General features: G+C 39.1%; 6 protein-coding genes across 9 annotated transcripts in view; 3 read left to right on the forward strand and 3 right to left on the reverse strand.

The window, feature by feature from the left end:
• LOC105972963 (putative mannitol dehydrogenase) overlaps nucleotides 1-450 on the forward strand; it is a 54,820-nt gene extending 54,370 nt beyond the window's left edge. For all 3 annotated transcript variants that reach the window (XM_088826211.1, XM_088826209.1, XM_088826210.1), the window contains exon 6: nucleotides 81-450. In XM_088826211.1, the coding sequence (XP_088682337.1) occupies nucleotides 81-283 (203 nt within the window). In that variant the 3' untranslated portion in view covers nucleotides 284-450. The remainder of the gene's footprint in view (nucleotides 1-80) is intronic.
• A 144-nt stretch (nucleotides 451-594) lies between these two features.
• ABO5 (ABA Overly-Sensitive 5) lies at nucleotides 595-2,861 on the reverse strand. The gene is made up of 2 exons (XM_012997945.2): nucleotides 2,118-2,861; nucleotides 595-1,977 (listed from the first exon to the last, which is right to left on the reverse strand). Exons 1-2 carry the CDS (start codon nucleotides 2,859-2,861, stop codon nucleotides 772-774), a joined length of 1,950 nt encoding a protein of 649 aa, XP_012853399.2. The 3' UTR covers nucleotides 595-771.
• A 50-nt stretch (nucleotides 2,862-2,911) lies between these two features.
• Nucleotides 2,912-4,576, forward strand: LOC105972962 (uncharacterized). Its single transcript, XM_012997946.2, has one exon. The coding sequence runs from the start codon at nucleotides 3,119-3,121 to the stop codon at nucleotides 4,379-4,381; it is 1,263 nt and encodes a 420-aa protein (XP_012853400.2). The 5' UTR covers nucleotides 2,912-3,118; the 3' UTR covers nucleotides 4,382-4,576.
• Nucleotides 4,577-4,831: 255 nt separating this feature from the next.
• LOC105972932 (egg cell-secreted protein 1.1) lies at nucleotides 4,832-5,227 on the reverse strand. The gene has a single exon (XM_012997912.2). It carries the CDS (start codon nucleotides 5,225-5,227, stop codon nucleotides 4,832-4,834), a length of 396 nt encoding a protein of 131 aa, XP_012853366.2.
• Nucleotides 5,228-5,548: 321 nt separating this feature from the next.
• Nucleotides 5,549-9,775, forward strand: LOC105973117 (Transducin/WD40 repeat-like superfamily protein). 2 transcript variants are annotated; one of them, XM_088826025.1, is made up of 9 exons: nucleotides 5,549-5,870; nucleotides 5,948-6,050; nucleotides 6,812-6,919; nucleotides 7,390-7,499; nucleotides 7,631-7,738; nucleotides 7,827-7,872; nucleotides 8,081-8,212; nucleotides 8,497-8,587; nucleotides 9,242-9,775. In XM_088826025.1, exons 1-8 carry the CDS (start codon nucleotides 5,662-5,664, stop codon nucleotides 8,578-8,580), a joined length of 900 nt encoding a protein of 299 aa, XP_088682151.1. In that variant the 5' UTR covers nucleotides 5,549-5,661; the 3' UTR covers nucleotides 8,581-8,587; nucleotides 9,242-9,775. The 2 variants fall into 2 exon arrangements, with proteins under 2 accessions (XP_088682151.1, XP_012853589.2); XM_012998135.2 differs by lacking the exon at nucleotides 9,242-9,775 and having other exon boundaries at nucleotides 8,497-8,727.
• Nucleotides 9,776-9,816: 41 nt separating this feature from the next.
• On the reverse strand, nucleotides 9,817-16,850 carry LOC105972981 (uncharacterized). The gene is made up of 13 exons (XM_012997971.2): nucleotides 15,940-16,850; nucleotides 13,978-14,056; nucleotides 13,804-13,860; nucleotides 13,410-13,465; nucleotides 12,837-13,065; nucleotides 11,832-11,918; nucleotides 11,664-11,738; nucleotides 11,440-11,523; nucleotides 11,147-11,211; nucleotides 10,877-11,069; nucleotides 10,671-10,759; nucleotides 10,323-10,437; nucleotides 9,817-10,093 (listed from the first exon to the last, which is right to left on the reverse strand). The coding sequence occupies exons 1-13, from the start codon at nucleotides 16,644-16,646 to the stop codon at nucleotides 10,052-10,054; spliced, it is 1,878 nt and encodes a 625-aa protein (XP_012853425.2). The 5' UTR covers nucleotides 16,647-16,850; the 3' UTR covers nucleotides 9,817-10,051.
• Nucleotides 16,851-17,782: the final 932 nt, after the last annotated feature.

Genomic DNA, 17,782 nt, shown 5'->3' on the forward strand with positions numbered 1-17,782 from the left:
TTTTTTCGATTAGATTATCGAGGATTTAGCACCCTTCGATTTTCGATTAGATTATTTTTTCCTCCTATGGGTATTTCCAGGTCGTAAGCTTGTTGGTGGAAGTAACAATGGAGGCATGAAAGAGGTTCAAGAGATGCTGGACTTTTGTGGAGAGCATGGCGTAACTGCAGACGTTGAAGTGATTCGAATGGACTATGTGAACACTGCTATGGAGCGTCTCGCCAAAGCTGATGTCAGGTACCGTTTCGTAATCGATGTGGCAAACTCCATAGCCGATCTCTGAGTGGATGTAATCATCTCTTTAGCTGATGTGTATATCAGTTTGAAATAAGTCAAGTATGTAGAAATAATAAAACACAATTCCAAACATCATATCTGATGTTCGATGTTTCATGTTTGATCTATAAACAACTATGTCCTGTCTGGCAGGGCACTGTGTTGATTTTCGAACCCCAAGCTGTTTGATCTATGCTTCAGAAAATAAATTCTATTCAGACAGGGCACCTACCTATCTTATTTTAGATGTACTATACGATGTGGTGTTACTATGGCAGCAATGATCAAATGTAATCCAGAAAGTGAAAAAGAAAAACATTTAGAAAATAATCGGTATTAAAAAACTTAAATCCCGCCTCACAAACACATCGAATATTACAATTCGCAACACCCAATTCTTTATCCATAAGCTCAGTTTCAGTCGAACATAAATTATCTTACATAAGAAAAGATAACAATGATTCCTTCCAACTACGGTCAGCAATAATTGCCTCATCACCTTAATGGGCTAACAACCCAGCCAGTAATCGGACTCTGCTTTCGAATTCTACTCGTTCTTTGCGAACCACTCTGCAATCTTTCAAGAATAGTATAAGTGATCGAATCTGGAGTCAACCCCTGTTCTTTAAGCTTTGAATACAAATCAATGGCTTCTGCACTTCTCCCACACTTTTCAAGACAATCGAGTAAAATATTGTACGTCACAATATTCGGGGAACAACCTTCAGCCAGCATTTCATTAAACAAACAATACGCCATCTCAACTTTATCCGTCTTACCAAAACACTCGATTAGCGTACTATAGGTTACTACATCAGGATTCAAACCCTTCTCTTCCATTTCCTTAAACCGCATGTGGGCTTCATCTAAATCACCGTTCTTCCCCAGACAATTAATCAACGAGTTGTAAGAAACAACGTCCGGTCTGCAATCGCTGCTCTCGAGCTCTTCGAATATTCTAACAGCTTCTTCGACACATCCAGCTCTGCCGAAACTAGAGATCAGAATATTGTAAGTAAACATGTCTGGTTCAGGTCCATCTCGTTTCATTTTCTCGTATAAATCAAGAATATGCGGTATTTGTTTCAATTTTCCGAGGGCAGAAAAGACCGTGTTGTACATGAAAGTATCCGTTACGATTCCCTTTTCGTGGGTCCTACTCAACATGTCTATAGCCTCGGTAACTTTCCCAGCACTGCATAAGCTCTCCAGCATAGATAGATACGCATCCCTATCTCCCTTATCATGGAAACTCCACATATTACAAAACAACCTATGTGCTTCATTTGCATGTCCTAATTTACTCAATGTCCGAACGAGATACGCATAGATTGACTTGTTCATGTATTTGTTCGATATTTTCACCACCTCGTCCATTTTACCGAGCTGCCCTTCTGCAGCCAAAACATTGAGAACGAGACTGTAGGTATATTCATTAGGCCTGCAATTGTTTTCCACCATTTTCGAGAAAAGAATCATGGTTTTGTCAGCCAAACGGCCCCTAACAAGTGCCTCGATCACAGTATTGTAAGTCATCGAGTTTGGTTTGCATCCCTTTGATAGCATTTCTTGAAATAAATCTAGCGCCTCGCTCGGCTTGCCCAACCTTCCAATCATCCTTATAAGAATGGTGTATGTATATTCATCAGGTTCGCAATGCTTACTTTTCATATCTTCAAACACCTTGTAAGCGTGATCAACCTGACAAGAAGCTGCAGCATATCAGACCATTAGACTGCATAAAACTTACATTTTTAGCATCTGAAATGCTACATTATACAATTTATTTATCTACTTTTACAAAAAATAAAAAAATAAAAAAAATCCAACAATGAATGAACCTTTTCGTCTTTAGCAAGGGCATGAAGAAGCATGTTGTACCCGAAGCTATCCAGTGTGTACCCTTTCCTTCTCATACGTCTGTAAACCTGCAATGCACGATTCGGATCGCGTGCTCTCAGGTACGCCTGAAGAAGACACTTGTAAGTATAACAAGTCAACTGCAAACCCCATTTCTTCAGCAAATCAAAGCATTTCTCCAGCCCATCAACGCCGTCAAAAGCCCCAATCAAAATATTAACGGTGGAGATGTTTCCATGGGACCCTAATTTCTCCATTAAATCGACGATTTCGTTCATTTTGTCGATCTTGTCGGGGAGAGACGAGCTCGACAGAATCAGCAAAATTCGATTGTAGGTGAAGGCGTCGTGTCGGAAATTAGGGATTCTGGAGGGGCAGAAATGGAAAAAATCGAGGGCTAGCGATGGGGATTTAAGGGATTTGAGTATTTCGGAGACTTCGGAGGGGGTTGGGGTTACGTTTAGGGTTTGGAGGAACTCGTAGAGGTCGAGGAATGGGTCCGGTGAAGAGGCGGAGGATTTCGACTGCAGGATTTTTGTTGCTTTGCAGATGAGTTCGCGGCGGAGGAGAGGGTAGCCGCGGAGGTCGGAGGCGAGGGTGGGAGCGGTGACACAGACTTCTATGGCGGATAAGCGGCCGTGGTTGGTCGTTGTAACGACTTTCCCGGTGTATTTGGTGGCGTAGCCGCGGCGGAGGAGGAGGGTTCCGCGGCGGTGGTAGTGCATGGTGGCGGTGGGGCTTTCAAACTAAGGCTTCACTCTCTGTTGAGTGTTGACTGCGGCTTTTGCTTTCGTTAACAGATTTTTTTATTTTAATTTTAATTTTAATTAAACTAAATTATTCATATATTAAGTGGGCCCGAGTCTGGTATCTGTGGGGCCCAATTAGATTTGAATAAATACCCCGTGGAGCGCCAAATTCCCCTATTCTGCAACTGAAATAACAAATTCTCTCACATTTTCTCTCTCTACAACCTCCTCCAATGGCGAATCATTCACCACCACCGTCGCACTCCTCCACCCTGATCCTCCTCCTCCTCCTCGTAATCACCTCCCTCTCCGCGTTCGCATCCGCCGCCGACAGCGTCGGTTCCACCACCACCTTCAAGGAACACGAAACCATGCTGGAATCACTACGAAACCACGGCTACACTCTCTTCACTAACGCCATCGCCACCTCCGACCTCCAGTACCAGCTCCTCCCAACCGCCTCCGCCACCGCGTCCGAAGAAGGAGAAGATCCGACCTCGCCGTTCACCCTGTTCGCCCCGCTCGACAACCTGCTCTACGCCCTCGACATGGCCTCCGACGCCGCCACGTACGTCAACACCCTCCGGTACCACATCGTCCCCAACCGCCGCTACACCTACGGCGACCTTCAGAATCTCACTTCCCCCTTCCTCGAGACACTCCTCCCCAACTACTCCGTTCTGATCGGCAAAACGCAGGAGCGTGCCGCCAACGCGACCGTCAGCGGCGTGATGGTGGATGGGGTTAGGGTTTCGAATCCGGATCTATATCTCGGGTCGAGAGTAGCCGTTCACGGAATTTACGGAATTCTCCTCACCGGACTCAACATGAACCAGGATTTGGGCGGCCACGTCAACAGCTCTTCGTCGGGAATTTTTTCACCTGTGGAATCTCCGGCGTCGTTGCCTGGATCTGACAGTAATAGTCCGTCAGAGGGAAATCTTCTTCCTCCTATGTCTCACTTTGCTTGGAATCATGCTCCGGCGGCCGCGCCTCCAATTGATGAGAAAATTCAGGTAGCAGCGCCGCCTTCTTATATTGTGAACATTCCCGCAGCAGCGCCGCCTTCTATTGAGAATATTCCGGTAGCAGCACCGCCTTCTTATATTGAGAACATTCCGGTAGCTGCGCCGCCTTCTTATATTGAGAATATTCCGGTAGCTGCGCCGCCTTCTTATGTTGAGAATATCCCGGTGGCAGCACCTTCTCATGTTGAGAATATTCCGGTGGCAGCGCCTCCTTATGTTGAGAATATTCCGGTAGCAGCGCCTACTTATATTGAGAATAATCCTGTAGCAGCGCCATCTTATAGTGAGAATATTCCGGCGCCGGTGACTCCTCTCCCAAAAATCTTGAAGGATAAGCCGGAGAAATCAAGAAATTTGGTGAAGAAGAAGAAGCATAAGAAGCAGGGGAAACGTCAGCAGAAGAGTCACGGCCACCACCAGAAGAAGAAACATGGTGGGCACCGCCATTGCCATCTGGAAGATCTGTAAATTGGCAATATGCAATCTTAGTGGGGCAGTAGTGCAATATTTCAGATTAGTTGGGGCAAATATGTGATTTTTCAACAATCAACAAGTGAGAATATTTGTCATCTATCTTCTACTCATTGGCAAATTAATTTCTACTTTTGTATTTGCTTCAATTCAAACTTGTGATTCTATACAATAATATGTGATTTTGGGAAATAGTTTCATCCCCTCGGCTCCTCCAATTAAATACTTGCTTAAATAGAAAATTAGTATATACTAATAATACATGTTAATGCATTAATAAGGAAATTCATTCACACAAAATGTAAATAAACATAAGCTGACACGAAAAATATATAAAGATTTCGCTTATTTTTAATCCACAATACAAATCAAAGGCAAACAAATCTTGGCAAAAATAAGCTTTTATTACTGAATACAAATTGCGAAAAGGGGTTGAAAGAAAAGCTCTCAACGAGACTTGGGAGGTGACGGCGGAGGCACGGTGGAGGTGGCGGCGTCGCAGTATCCCCGGAGAACATCGCCTTCTTCAGCGGTGTAGCCGAGTGAGCCGAGCATAGTTGGCCAGCAGTCATGCTGGATAACCCTAATGGCCCGACAGCAGCCCGGCCCGAGATAAGTCTCGCCGTTGAGGAAGAAGAGCACTACTTCGGCGGTGCAGGATTGTAGCTCTAACAGAGAATCCCAACATTTGGGCGTGGCCCCCTGCACCTCCTCCAACTTAAGTCGGGCCGCTATGGTCGAATACGGGTCGACCATTCGGGCCGTGGCAGTTATTGTTGTTGCAGAAAAGCACAGCAGAAGAGCTATAACTGGGATCATTGGTAGCTTGGAAGTGGAATTCATGATTGATTTGTTTGAGTGTGTTTTATGTATTGATATTTCTTGAATGTAATGCAGCTGGTTTTTATAGTGGAAAATTGAATAGCAAGGCAAGTAAGTGATTTCTTTTTATTTATTATGTGAATTGATTATTATTGATGAGTGTAGGGGAGAGGAAGAGGCATGATGAATTAATTTGGAGAAAGCTAAACATCAGATGTTAATGGAGGTTTTAATTTCTTTTTTTTAACCGACAAATGTTTTGTTTAATGATGAAAATTAAAACAATATTTGGATTAATCTTCTCTTTAACTAATTATTAATTGTTTGGTTAATAAGATTTTGTCCAGAAGTGAAGGCCCAAAAACTGAGTCCACTCCAATTTGGGCTTCCCAAAACACAAGCCCTTGGTCTTAACACCCACCGGAGCACAGTAGAGCATTCCGGCGAAGCTAACAATGAGCGCAGCAAATCTACCACGGACGGAGTCTAACGTGCTCCGTGGCCACGAAGGCGCGGTGCTCGCCGCGCGTTTCAACGCCAACGGCGAGTATTGCCTCAGTTGCGGCAAAGACCGCACCATACGGTTGTGGAATCCCCACCGTGGATTGCACATCAAGACCTACAAATCTCACGGCCGCGAAGTCAGAGATGTCCACGTCACCCCGTAATATTCAATTTTAATTGTTGAATTTGCTTGCAGGACTTGTTATTTACTCGTCTTCTCTTTTGTTTTTTTGGTAGGGATAATTCGAAGCTGAGTTCATGTGGAGGCGATCGGCAGGTGTTTTACTGGGATGTGGCTACTGGTCGTGTTATTCGAAAATTCCGCGGCCATGATAGTGAGGTCAGTAGATACTCACTCACACATTTTCCTTGGTGGAAATGCATTCCCTTAATTTGCATTCAAATTACTAGGGTTTGAAATTTGTGAGTATATAAGTGTCTTAATCGTCATAACCTTTTAACATTCTGCGGTCAAGATTCTAGGAATTTAGGTATTCTTTGTTTTCAAATATATTGAAAATTTGGAATCTAGTTATCGTCGATTCAGAACTAGCAGCTTGGAATGGTAGCTTTTGGTGAATCTTTGTTGCACGGAGGTTATTTCATGTCTTTATTTCTCCAATTTGTCTCGTATGCTGATATATGTCAATGTTATGCTTATCAATCCTCCATGATATCTTTTTGTATTCTCGTTAGGGTTTTAGAACTTGTGATGATGTAGAACTCGGGACTAGTGATTCTGAATATCTTATTTAGAGCTGTATCGTGTCAAAGACATTCACTTGATTAGGGTTTATGCAACTCTATGAGCCTTGAGGATTACCTTTCAGAATTATTGGTCTAGTAAGCTTGTAAAGATGCCTTAATGTTATGATCTCTAACTGCTTTTTTTCGAGAACATATGTCGTGTTGTATTACAAAATTGAAGTATTGAACTAAAGCCAATTCGCCTGCTTGTGAAGTAAAATTTAACATTGTATATACTGATTTCTAATGGAACACTTCTTGGTTGAGAATTAAATCTCGATTATATTGGTCCCTTCACATGCATATTTTATGGGGGGTCTATTATTTATTGATGTGCCTCTTCCTTGTTACCAGGTCAATGCGGTGAAGTTTAACGAGTATGCATCAGTGGTGGTATCAGCTGGTTATGACCGTTCTGTGCGCGCTTGGGATTGTAGATCTCACAGCACCGAGCCTATTCAGGTTCATTTCTTTCCCTTTTTGTTTTAAGTTGAGTCCAGAAATTATATGGTGATTGGAATTTTAGGTAGGCGAATCTTTTTTTTTTTTTTAATGTTGGTGTTTGTTAGAATATTTGGCATTTGTGGTGTTTTGCGAGCAAGGATTAAATATTTTGCTAGCCCTTGCCTTGGAGCTTATCCCTTTCATATATTAGGATATATGAAGACTCAAAGGCCCTTCTAAACCTTATTTTCAGAATGACGACAAGGATCGATTTAATTTTACACATTATTTCACTGTCACGAGTATTTTCCATGTGAAGCACCATCCATGTATACACAAACTTTCCAGTTATTCTTTTTTGTTTATTTTCTTTCCTCTGTTCGCAGATTGCTACCTCACCCATATATTAGGTCTACTGCCTTCTGGTTTGTTGATGGTATCCTTTTTCTACACTGAATTTGACTTGAAAGATCTTGGGACACTTGCAGATTATCGACAACTTCTTAGATAGCGTCATGTCTGTTTGCTTGACGAAAACCGAGATAATTGCTGGAAGTGTCGATGGAACTGTTCGAACATTTGATATTCGAATGGGTAGGTACGTGGCATTCAAAATGACGTTGAAACGCATGGCATTTCTTTCTTTATTTATTTTTCCGTTTTCTCCATTTTTTAAGCATAAGTTATAATTCAAATATCTGATGTGTAAACTTTCCTTGTTGTGAACAGAGAAGTATCAGACAATCTAGGGCAGCCTGTAAACTGTATATCTCTGTCAAACGATGGCAACTGTGTATTAGCCGGTTGTCTTGATTCTACTATAAGGCTTTTGGACAGGTAAATGCTATTTCCAAAATTATACTCTCGGAATCATCAACTATTCTCTTGTATATTTTACTCAAATAGATTCCTTTTCTCTTGGCAGATCAGCTGGTGAATTATTGCAAGAATATAAAGGCCATACGTGCAAGGTTTACCCTGAAACTTGTGACGATGCATTTCACTTATCAAAATAATACCTACTTGCATTAAACATTTTCTTAGTTCCTCGATCACTGTTGCGATCATTTCAAATCTTTTTCTTCCTTCTTTCATGTATTTCTTCATTTTCAATGAAGTCTTTTTTTTTTTTCTGGCTTGAATTTGTAAGCTGTTTAAACATTGTTGTATTTGCATCAGTCATTCAAGATGGACTGCTGCCTAACAAACACGGATGCCCATGTAACTGGCGGTTCAGAAGATGGTTATATTTATTTCTGGGATCTTGTAGATGCAACAGTGGTGTCCAGTTTTCGAGCTCACTCCTCAGTGGTAAACTCACTTTTTAATTATCCGTTTTTCAAGATATTTATTTCTTCTTCTCCCGTATTCCATATTCTCGTTTGCATCAAAGTAATTTGAAGTGTGATGATGTGCTAGTTGAATAAGTGGATTGAGGAAAAACAAAATCTCGAAAATTAGTCGGACTAATTTTCGCTAGTCTTTGTACTATAATTAGTCCACAATTCTCCTCGCTCGAACTAATTGATTGATCTCTTTACTCTATAATACAATGAAGTGTTGTAAGTAATGTTTTTTTCGTGTCTGGTCGACAGGTAACAAGCGTAAGCTATCACCCAAAGGACGATTGTATGATTACTGCTTCAGTTGACGGAACAATTCGGGTCTGGAAATCATGAGACTGAGGTAATAGAACAGCTTCAGTTTCATATTGCCTTTGGTATTTTCTTTAATTAACATGAAAAATAATAATACGTAACTGAAAGCAAAAACCTTATTAAGTTGAATGAAAGTGGACTTAGTATATGCTATTTGACTATTTCATCGCTTGTGTCCATGTGTGTGTGTGATGAAATATTTGAGAAAACTTTGGCCGCGCAATTACTAAATTGAAAACCACGGCATCTACAAAGTCAAGCGACTGTTCATCAAGTCTTTAAATCAAATATAATATTCTTTTATTAAAAGACAGAAAATTAAACAATTTGCGGAATAAAGTAAATAAAAGGTAGGAGAATTTTACGTGATAATAAAATAAACATATATGAAAAATATTATATTACCATAATCGTACATACATACAACTTCCTATCATCTTCGTGGGCACCAACCAACACAAGTATGAAATACACACACTACTACACGCATTCTCCTCATAACGCGCTTACCCCCTACCCTGGCCCCATCATACTCAACCCTCATAAACACACATATAAACTCAAAACACATAGTCATAAACAAAACACAAACACACGCAAAAGAAGTGTGAGATAATACTATATACATTCATATTACATAATTCAATTCTTTGTTAAATTTTAATGGCTCGTTCGTCATCAGAATCAAGGCCCGAGAAAGACGATTTTAATGATGAAAAGGAGTTTCATGATTTGAATGGTATGGCGGCGATAATTGCTGGGACGCTCATACAGTTATTTGGAGATGAAGGTACTAATTATTACGATCAGGCAACGACAGCCACCATTGTTGCAATGAAGAAGAAAAAGGGCAAATATTCTAATTATTACAGAGATGCAAAACGGGTCGAAAGAGTAGTTATGAAGAAGCCCAAGTATAGGAGCATTCACAATCTGTACATGACTACAAAGCCAATCAAAGTTTTGCAGTTAGAAGAAACTCTACCAAGTAATACAATTGATTTTTATGCATTCGATGCTTATTTGCCATTTGGGAATGTTTGATGGAATTCAAAAAATCGATTGGATTGGGAGAGAATGCATGAACTGATGTACAATATGATAAATTATATTGTAAATTTGAGATTTGTAATTATACAATCCTTGTATGCATGTAACTTTTAGGATTGTGCCATCAGATTTTAACCAGCCAAAAGCACCTAAATCAATTATTTTCCACGATGTTATATGGAAATTGAAGAGAGAGAAACGTAGACATACCAAGTCAAGACAATCTATAAAATTATATGCACATAAGGAAAAGGTACCATTTACTATCGAATATAACAACAATTCTTATCACCATTGTCCCAAATGAAAAGCAGTCAATAACAAAAATTAAAAAGTACGATTAGTCTAAAACAGTTGACTGACAACCACTCATGGCGTAAAATCGGAGAGATTTGCACGAAGCATCATTCGACATTTCACATTGGTTTGCTGGAGAAGTCGGTTAGACAGCACCTTTGAACTTGGCATCATATTCATAAGGTTGCTGCAAGAAACAAAAATTCAATCGAACTCAGTAAAACGATATTCGTTTAACCAACTAAAATTCATAATGAACGGAAAACAGAAAAAAAAATTCCCTCCACGACATTTATCATTGATAAATTCAAGAAATGGACAAATCTACCCAATTCTAGTTGCAAACGTACACTACTAGCTTTTATATTTTAATAACTTCAGGGGGAGGAAGGTTTTTATAGGTTAAAGCACGTTACCAAAAATATGGCTGAGATCAATTTACGAGCAAACCATCTTTTGTGCATCGCTTGTTGAGCACGTGCTGCCCCTTCCACACTTTCAAACCTCAAATATACGTAACCAGCAGTATTCCTGTAAGTTAAAAAGAACTATTAAATTGCATAGATAAAGTCTTTTTGATGAGAGAGAAATAAGGATGGCATTGTGACAATCTGGATATAAGCATCATTGAGGGGTGAAGTGAAATCAACCATTGCGTGCCGGGGTAAAATTTGAAATCACTGAATCTCATGAAAATCAGCTTAATATATCAATTTGTTTTTTTCTAAATCATATCAAAAATGAGTATATCCTTAGTTACTTACTTGTCGACATAGATATGCTTCACCCTCCCATACTTGGAACATTCTTCTTCTACATCATCTTTGATGTCCAGGTCAAACTCAGGATCCTCCTGCAATATCATTGTCATTATTTTAAAGGAAGTTCACAACGGAAAAAAAAAAAAAAAAAAAACCAAGACTTCCTTGCACTGTGAGCACCAGAAAGCATAGGCATGTGATTGACTGACCTCAGTGGCTGGATCGAACATATTCTTCAACAATAAACACTCACTGGGGGTTCCAATAGGTTCTGGAGCCATGGCAATAACCTGAGGAGGGAGAACTGCATTTGGAAATACTGTTGGATTGATAGGCATTGTGACAGATTGTTGTATAGGAGCTGATCCATTCAGTGCAGGTACTCCAAGGGGGGCGACAACACTTCAAAAGGAACAGATCGGGATTCAGAATTACAAACATGAGAAAAATATTAATCTAACACAATCTTGTGCACAAACCTTGAAGCTATGCCACTCCGGTCAAGCTTCGCCATGAGCATTGCTCTTGACTGAGCGTTTAAAGCCTGTGAAGATTGTGGAAATAAAAAATCAGAACATAAGAAATACCATAAATCTTGAATGTTCTATTATTGGGAGTTTCAGTTTGACTCCTCCAGACATTTGCTTTAAGGAAAAATAAATAAATTAACCCACCTTTAGAATCTACAAATTAAATTTATGTTTGATCAAATATGACTTTCCGAATACACAATTTGTGGGCTGATTAACCTAGTACAAAAGGTTATACTCACCAAACCACCACCATCATCATCGTCAAAATCAGCGGTTTTTGTTCCAGAATCTTGTGCCGCAACATGGTCCGTAACAGAGGATACCTGAAGTCAAGAAAGTCAATAAAATGAAGCCTGCATAAGGACACTCCTATAACATGAATATTTCAAAGCAGATATAATCCATGTTGAAGAACTAGCAAATATCAACCGCAACATGGAAAACCGAAATCTGAACATGATACCTTGATGGTCCGGCCTGCAATCTCCAATTTCCCATTCAAACTTAGAGCTGCTTTTGAATGCTCTAGTTGGGCGAACTGCAATGATATTAATACTCTTAGTATCAACAGAGAACTCTTAGGGACTGAAACAAACATACCTAACGGCATTGACATCTAGTAAATACTCACTTGAATAAACCCAAAACCTTTGCAATGTCCTGTTTCTGGATCTGTAGGAAGTTGCACAAGTTCAACAGGTCCAAATGCTTCAAAAATCTGAAAGAGAATCAAAATAAATCTTCCAACATTTGAGTAGTTGAAAACGAACACTACGAGGCAACAGTTAAAGTGGTCAAACAGGCAAATGCTTCAAAAATCTAGATATAGTCAATATCAATCTTTGAATAGCTGAAACCAACAAAAAGCAGAAAGATAACGAATTTCAGAATAAAAAAATAATATAACAATGGCCTGTTGCCTGTTCTCAGATATATATATTTTCAAGCAGCAAAGTAGGCATTAGAGAACAAGCAACAATAAATACCGTAGAAGTAAATGCAGAAGGCCCAAAAAAGAAAGAACAGATAAGAGACAACAGATGAACAGACCACTCATGACAGTATAAGGAAGAGATTCAATAAAAATTTACCCATCCGGGCATATTTAAGAACAAAAACACTTCTGAGCAAATAGACTGATGAAGTTACAATTATAGAAACTAATTGTTCTCAAACATAATTATTTAGGACATTGACCAAATGATCAAATGCCTCTCTAGTCACAGCGACAGGCCCTCAACGGCCCTCCCTAGCATCCACTAATGTATTCTTCAGCAAATTCAATACTAAGAGAAATACTACTCTTTTTTTTTAATCCAGTTCATTGAAAAGTCGATTTATACGATGAAAGCTAAGCATAAAAGTTTTTCACTGCAAGAAGTGCTAAGACCATGAACTGGGTCACCAAATAGTGCTAATTCTAACAAGCAGAGGCTGACCTTTATTAGTTTCTCTTGTTCATCTTTTGCAAATAAATTTAGATGAAGTATAGGTCAAAATATGTTATGGTTGAAACAGACGAACACCACCAAATTAGGGATCTATTATCTACCCAACTTTTCAGTTGCTCAAATTAACAAATCATAGCATAACTGTTAAATGCTTGCTTAATAGGTAACATGAAAAGGCGACATGCCTGTTTAAGCTGAAATTCTGTCATGTTGAAATGCAAATTGCCAACATAAAGCTTCCTATCTGTTGCACCATATGGGCCAGCAACTCCTGCACCAGCGGTAGAGGTATTTGATTGAACAAGATTCTTTTCTGCCTCTGAAGGTTTTACCATTACAGGTTGACCAAGAAATAGGTGGCCAGATAGAGCTATAGCCATCGGTACAGACATGACATCATAAAATTCAATATACCTGTCACAAATAGGAGTTGCAATCAATAGATGAAAAGATCAACTCATAGAAAATCAAATATATCTCAACTATTACGCTAAAATATGCCAGAAGGAAGAGACTCGGAGAATTTCACAATGATACTACACAATCTGTAGTGGATGAACATATAAACAGAAAACTAAATGGAAGCTGCAATTTGCTCCAAACAAATTTTAAATTCGAGGAGCAGCGCTAATTAGAAAAGAATTCAAGCTTAGAATTATAATTTTGTGGATAGAAGATATTAATGGTTTTATGAAAAATCAATTTAGCTGGGAGGGAGAGGAAATAACAGAACTAAAAAATAAGTGCATATAACATACCCAACTCCTTTTGATCTCCTCGAGTTTCGATCCATAATTAGTTTAACATCCCTCACCTGAACCCAAAAAGTGAAGAAGTATAAATTCAAGAAACGAAGTAAATAAACAAAACAAAAGTAATAAAACCCATTTCATCACCCTACTAAACATTTTGCAGAAGAAAAGCAGTGAAAATGGCAAATTCCAACTTAATTTTCAGATGAAGTCACTGTAATACTTCTTATAGAACTCTGAGTTTCACTAACAGCAATGGATGAAGACACGCCAGAAGACTTCTCCATAAGGAGGAAAAAAGAGCGACAATGTGGACCAAACGATTAACATAACAAAGTTGAAAATTCTGAAGCATTTCACTCATGAAGACTGAAAATATTTCATGATAATCGTCACCAACCTTTCCAGCTTGTGAAAAGAATTCAAAAACATCTCTCTCAGTTGCCTTCAGTGGCATCTGCAAACAAGAAACATCGTACAGTCATTATTAGTAATATGATCAAAACGATGCAGGAGATTTAAAAAAATGTGTGACAGCATACTGAATATTGGCATCTAAAGACAAAACCCATACTTGATATGCAAAAACAGTTCGCTGGTCCCTTTCTGGGTCAGCTTCAGGCTCCATGGCTTCTTTTTTATCCTTGAATCTCCTGCATTAAGAACTCAAATGGTAGAGTGAGAACAAACCCAACAATAGAGACAACCCATTAATACAGCCTAATTAGTCTGCCAGAGACTCCATATAAGATATAATCTCAACCCCTTTTCATATTCCCACGGAGTTGAAGTACTTTCACCCACAAACTCTTGCCACCACACTTCTGAGTTCCAATTCACAAGGATAATCCTAAACCAGTTTTAATAACAAGTAAAATGAGAAAAAAGACTGAAGATATATGATTAGATTCATCCTAATACGCTCTTATCACCGAACAGCTAAATACTATAACCATACCGACCACAGCAGACGAATAATAGATGGAGAGCATGAAAAAATATTAACTCCATCCCTGAAAAATGTGAGCAATAAAATTGCAATTATGTACAAAACATTGAATATTTCAAGTTCATTCAGTGAAAAATAGCAGTATCGAAGCTTTATGATCTAGCTGCCTACAAAAACTTCTTATACAACCTTAAGTATGGCCACTTGTTACGATTAGCCATTTACAAAATATTCAAGTTACAGCTTCAAGCTAGTAGTGCAACACGATATTAAGAAATCATTCAGAACATTTTTCTAAAATATAGTGTAGGTAAGATATCTAATGATATAGCAGCCAGGGCAAATTTTGCCAGTCAATCTCCATTCTATCATTTCTAAGGAAATGTGTAATTCATGAGTTAATATCCATTTGTCAAATATATTACAAAAGTTTCACATAAGTCGAGTTAATAACTAAGACTAGTCCAAACATCTTATATTCGTGGACGGAAGAATGAAATTTAATATTTAAAAACCCCTGTTCAGAGCAAAGGGAAAGCCACAATTATGTAGCTAAGCAATTTCATCTTCAAAGTGAAGAAAAGGTTGGAAAACTGATACAGCTTCACCACAAGCGTTGCCAACCTAAAAATTGAATACACCATTTGTCAACATCTCAGCTCAGATGTAAGAAAGTAACCTAAATCCAACTATAAGAAAACATTAGAAGGATGGAAGATGAGCCAAATCTGAAAGCTCAAAAACATAGAAACACAACAGACCTTATCGACCACAGTATGTGGAAATCCACCTTCTGTGAAGAAGCCTTCCAAGGGGTTTCCGCATTGTTAGCCCATTAAGATGCAAACAATCCATCTACGATTTCAACCCAAGTTAGAATACTATATCCTCTATGCATAAACTCAGTTTTGTTTTTTCTGCACTTAGACCCTTTTATTGCAATTCCTTCATGTTACAACTCTACCCCCAAGACCAAGGGGAGAAAAAAATATACTCAGGTCAATATATAAGTGTGGCACCATATACATTTTTGTATTTTAAAACCACAAAAAGCTATAGATGGGACCTATCTAGTTCATTTTAGTCTATACTTTTGCCTAGAGGCTCTAGACATGATTGCTTCATACAAGTACTAAACTCAGCTACCGAAAGTGTCATCTACAGCAAACTGTAACTAAAATTCTCAAGTCCAAGATATTTTAATAAAAGTATAAAACCACACCTAACTTCCAAAGAGAACGAAATGCATCGACAATACTAAGTTCTCAAGGTTTGGCAATAGACAAAGGTGCAACGAAAGATTTCAAATCTAATGTGTTTGTATGAATTAACAACTTAAAGAGGAGGGTGGAAACAAATCGTAACGACACACTTAATCGAGTGTCTTCGAATGCGCAAACTACACAATATTGCACACAGAAAAATGAAATCAATCACTAGTTTTGATTACCATATTACTTTCAATGTATGATCAGTTAACATTAGATTTCACATATAACATATGATGGGGAACAAAACTACTCAAATTATTTGAAACAGATGATAAGATAAAATTCCATAGAGAAAAAAAATGGTGTAAGGCATTACCTGCTCTCCTCCCGCTCTCTTTCCCTCATCAACTCCCTCTCTCTATCGTGCTCCAGCCTCGACCGACTTCTACTCCTCCTTTCCCTTTCCCTCTCCCTTTCCTTCTCCTTATCCCTCTCTCTCCTCTCTCTCTCCCTCTCCCTATCTTTCTCTCTCCTCTCTCTATCCTTATCCCTCGAGCTCCGCCTCTCTCTGTCAGAATCTCTCTCTCGACTCCGGTGGCTTGAGCTCCTCTCCCTCCGCCTCTCTCTGTCTGAATCTCTCTCTCGACTCCGGCGGCTTGAGCTCCTCTCCCTCCGCCTCTCTCTGTCTGAATCTCTCTCTCGACTCCGGTGGCTTGAGCTCCTCTCCCTCCGCCTCTCTCTGTCCGAATCTCTCTCTAGACTCCGACGGCTTGAGCTCCTCTCACTCCGCCTCTCTCTGTCGGAATCTCTGTCACGACTCCGACGGCTTGAGCTCCTCTCCCTATCCAAATCCCTATCTCTCTCCTCTCTGTCACGCCCATTATCTTCACTCCGAGATTTCTTGCTGCTGATCTTCCTCTCCTTTTCTTCTAGATCAAATTCATCGTCTTCGGTCCTGTTTCTTCTTCGGTGCCCCTTGTCGCTCTTTTCTCGATCATTTTCCTTGTCCGGAGTTTCATTCTTCGCCGGGCCGTTTGTTTCTTCCACGGCTTTCTCCAGGTAATCGTACTCGTCGAAATCCATCCAATTCCAATTCAGAGATTCTGAATCGACGAAAAGAGACCCTGTAAATTAATGGATTATCTTATCGAAAACCCTAGGTCGTTGGAATTTACAACAATTTAGGGTTTTTGGTGGATATGCGAAAATGGTGAAGGACAAAATGGGAAACTCTTTTAGAATCTGATAATGCTCTTTTGTAAACTGTAGTTATTGGATTGGGCTATTGTGGACGTTTTAACAAAAACATGAATAATAATAAAATATATAATTGTCAAGTTGGGCTGAAAGTGAATTAGTTTATGAAATGTTATTTACGGTTACAGATTTGCTATTTGCGGTTTTTCACAAAACTCACCAAAACTTTCCAAACAAATTAAAAAAACCCCCAAACTGCAAATAGCAAAAAAAATAAAAAAAAATAAAAAAAAGCGAAAATTCGAAATCAAGCTTGAAGAAGGATTGGGCTTCGATTTTTTGATGTAATTTCGACTCTTTAATATGTAATATGCATTGGGTAGTTCGATTACGGAACCAATTTCATGTTAAAAAGCCCTACAAATCGATTTGTAAGGCTTTTTTTGCACTGGGACGCCCAACTGGGGCCCCAAATGGAGCTTGCACGCCCAAATTGGGCGTGCACTGCATGAATGGGCGTCCAAGTTGGGCTTTTACGTGTTTTGGGGGAGTTTTGGGGTTTTAGATAGATAAAGTGTTTTTTGTTATAAACCGCAAATAGCAATTCCCATTAGTTTTTAGGGTGAATTACGAATACCCTAAACTTACGCTAAATAACGAAAAATACCCCCATCTATTCGTAATTACCAAGAATCCTCTGAGGCTTGTTCCTGTCTTACACCAACCCCTTTGAGTGTGACTTTTCACAGATTTTTTTTTTCGAGGGAATAAGTTTTACACAATTTCAAATTCTCTTTAGTTAATCAAATGGGAATCTTTTATTACAGATAGTTGAGGTGTTTTTCATTATTTAACCAAAGTTCAAGGAGTTTTCGTAATTTACCCTAGTTTTTATGCTATGGACTTATTGTATAGCAAATTTGAGATTTATTTGCCTCTTAAACTCAAAGCTTGCAACGTAAAAATAACATTATAGTTTTTCTATAATTTCATAAATCATTTTATTGATTTTTCGTCTTGGC

Source organism: Erythranthe guttata, chromosome 12 (genome assembly GCF_056151865.1).
Source record: "Erythranthe guttata isolate IM_541 chromosome 12, IM_541, whole genome shotgun sequence".
Lineage (NCBI taxonomy): Eukaryota > Viridiplantae > Streptophyta > Magnoliopsida > Lamiales > Phrymaceae > Erythranthe > Erythranthe guttata.

Bases quoted from the DNA above. Each gene is read 5' to 3' on its own strand.
- LOC105972932 (XM_012997912.2), bottom strand. From the start codon at position 5,227: ATGAATTCCACTTCCAAGCTACCAATGATCCCAGTTATAGCTCTTCTG.
- LOC105972962 (XM_012997946.2), top strand. From the start codon at position 3,119: ATGGCGAATCATTCACCACCACCGTCGCACTCCTCCACCCTGATCCTC.
- LOC105973117 (XM_088826025.1), top strand. From the start codon at position 5,662: ATGAGCGCAGCAAATCTACCACGGACGGAGTCTAACGTGCTCCGTGGC. The intron at 6,920-7,389 runs GTTCATTTCTTT...GGACACTTGCAG, and splicing joins ACAGCACCGAGCCTATTCAG to ATTATCGACAACTTCTTAGA. The intron at 8,213-8,496 runs GTAAACTCACTT...TCTGGTCGACAG, and splicing joins TTCGAGCTCACTCCTCAGTG to GTAACAAGCGTAAGCTATCA.
- ABO5 (XM_012997945.2), bottom strand. From the start codon at position 2,861: ATGCACTACCACCGCCGCGGAACCCTCCTCCTCCGCCGCGGCTACGCC. The intron at 1,978-2,117 runs GTTCATTCATTG...GCTTCTTGTCAG, and splicing joins CCCTTGCTAAAGACGAAAAG to GTTGATCACGCTTACAAGGT.
- LOC105972981 (XM_012997971.2), bottom strand. From the start codon at position 16,646: ATGGATTTCGACGAGTACGATTACCTGGAGAAAGCCGTGGAAGAAACA. The intron at 13,466-13,803 runs GTTGGTGACGAT...TTTTGGGTTCAG, and splicing joins TCTTTTCACAAGCTGGAAAG to GTGAGGGATGTTAAACTAAT. The intron at 11,524-11,663 runs GTATCATGTTCA...TCTTGACTTCAG, and splicing joins TTGCAGGCCGGACCATCAAG to GTATCCTCTGTTACGGACCA.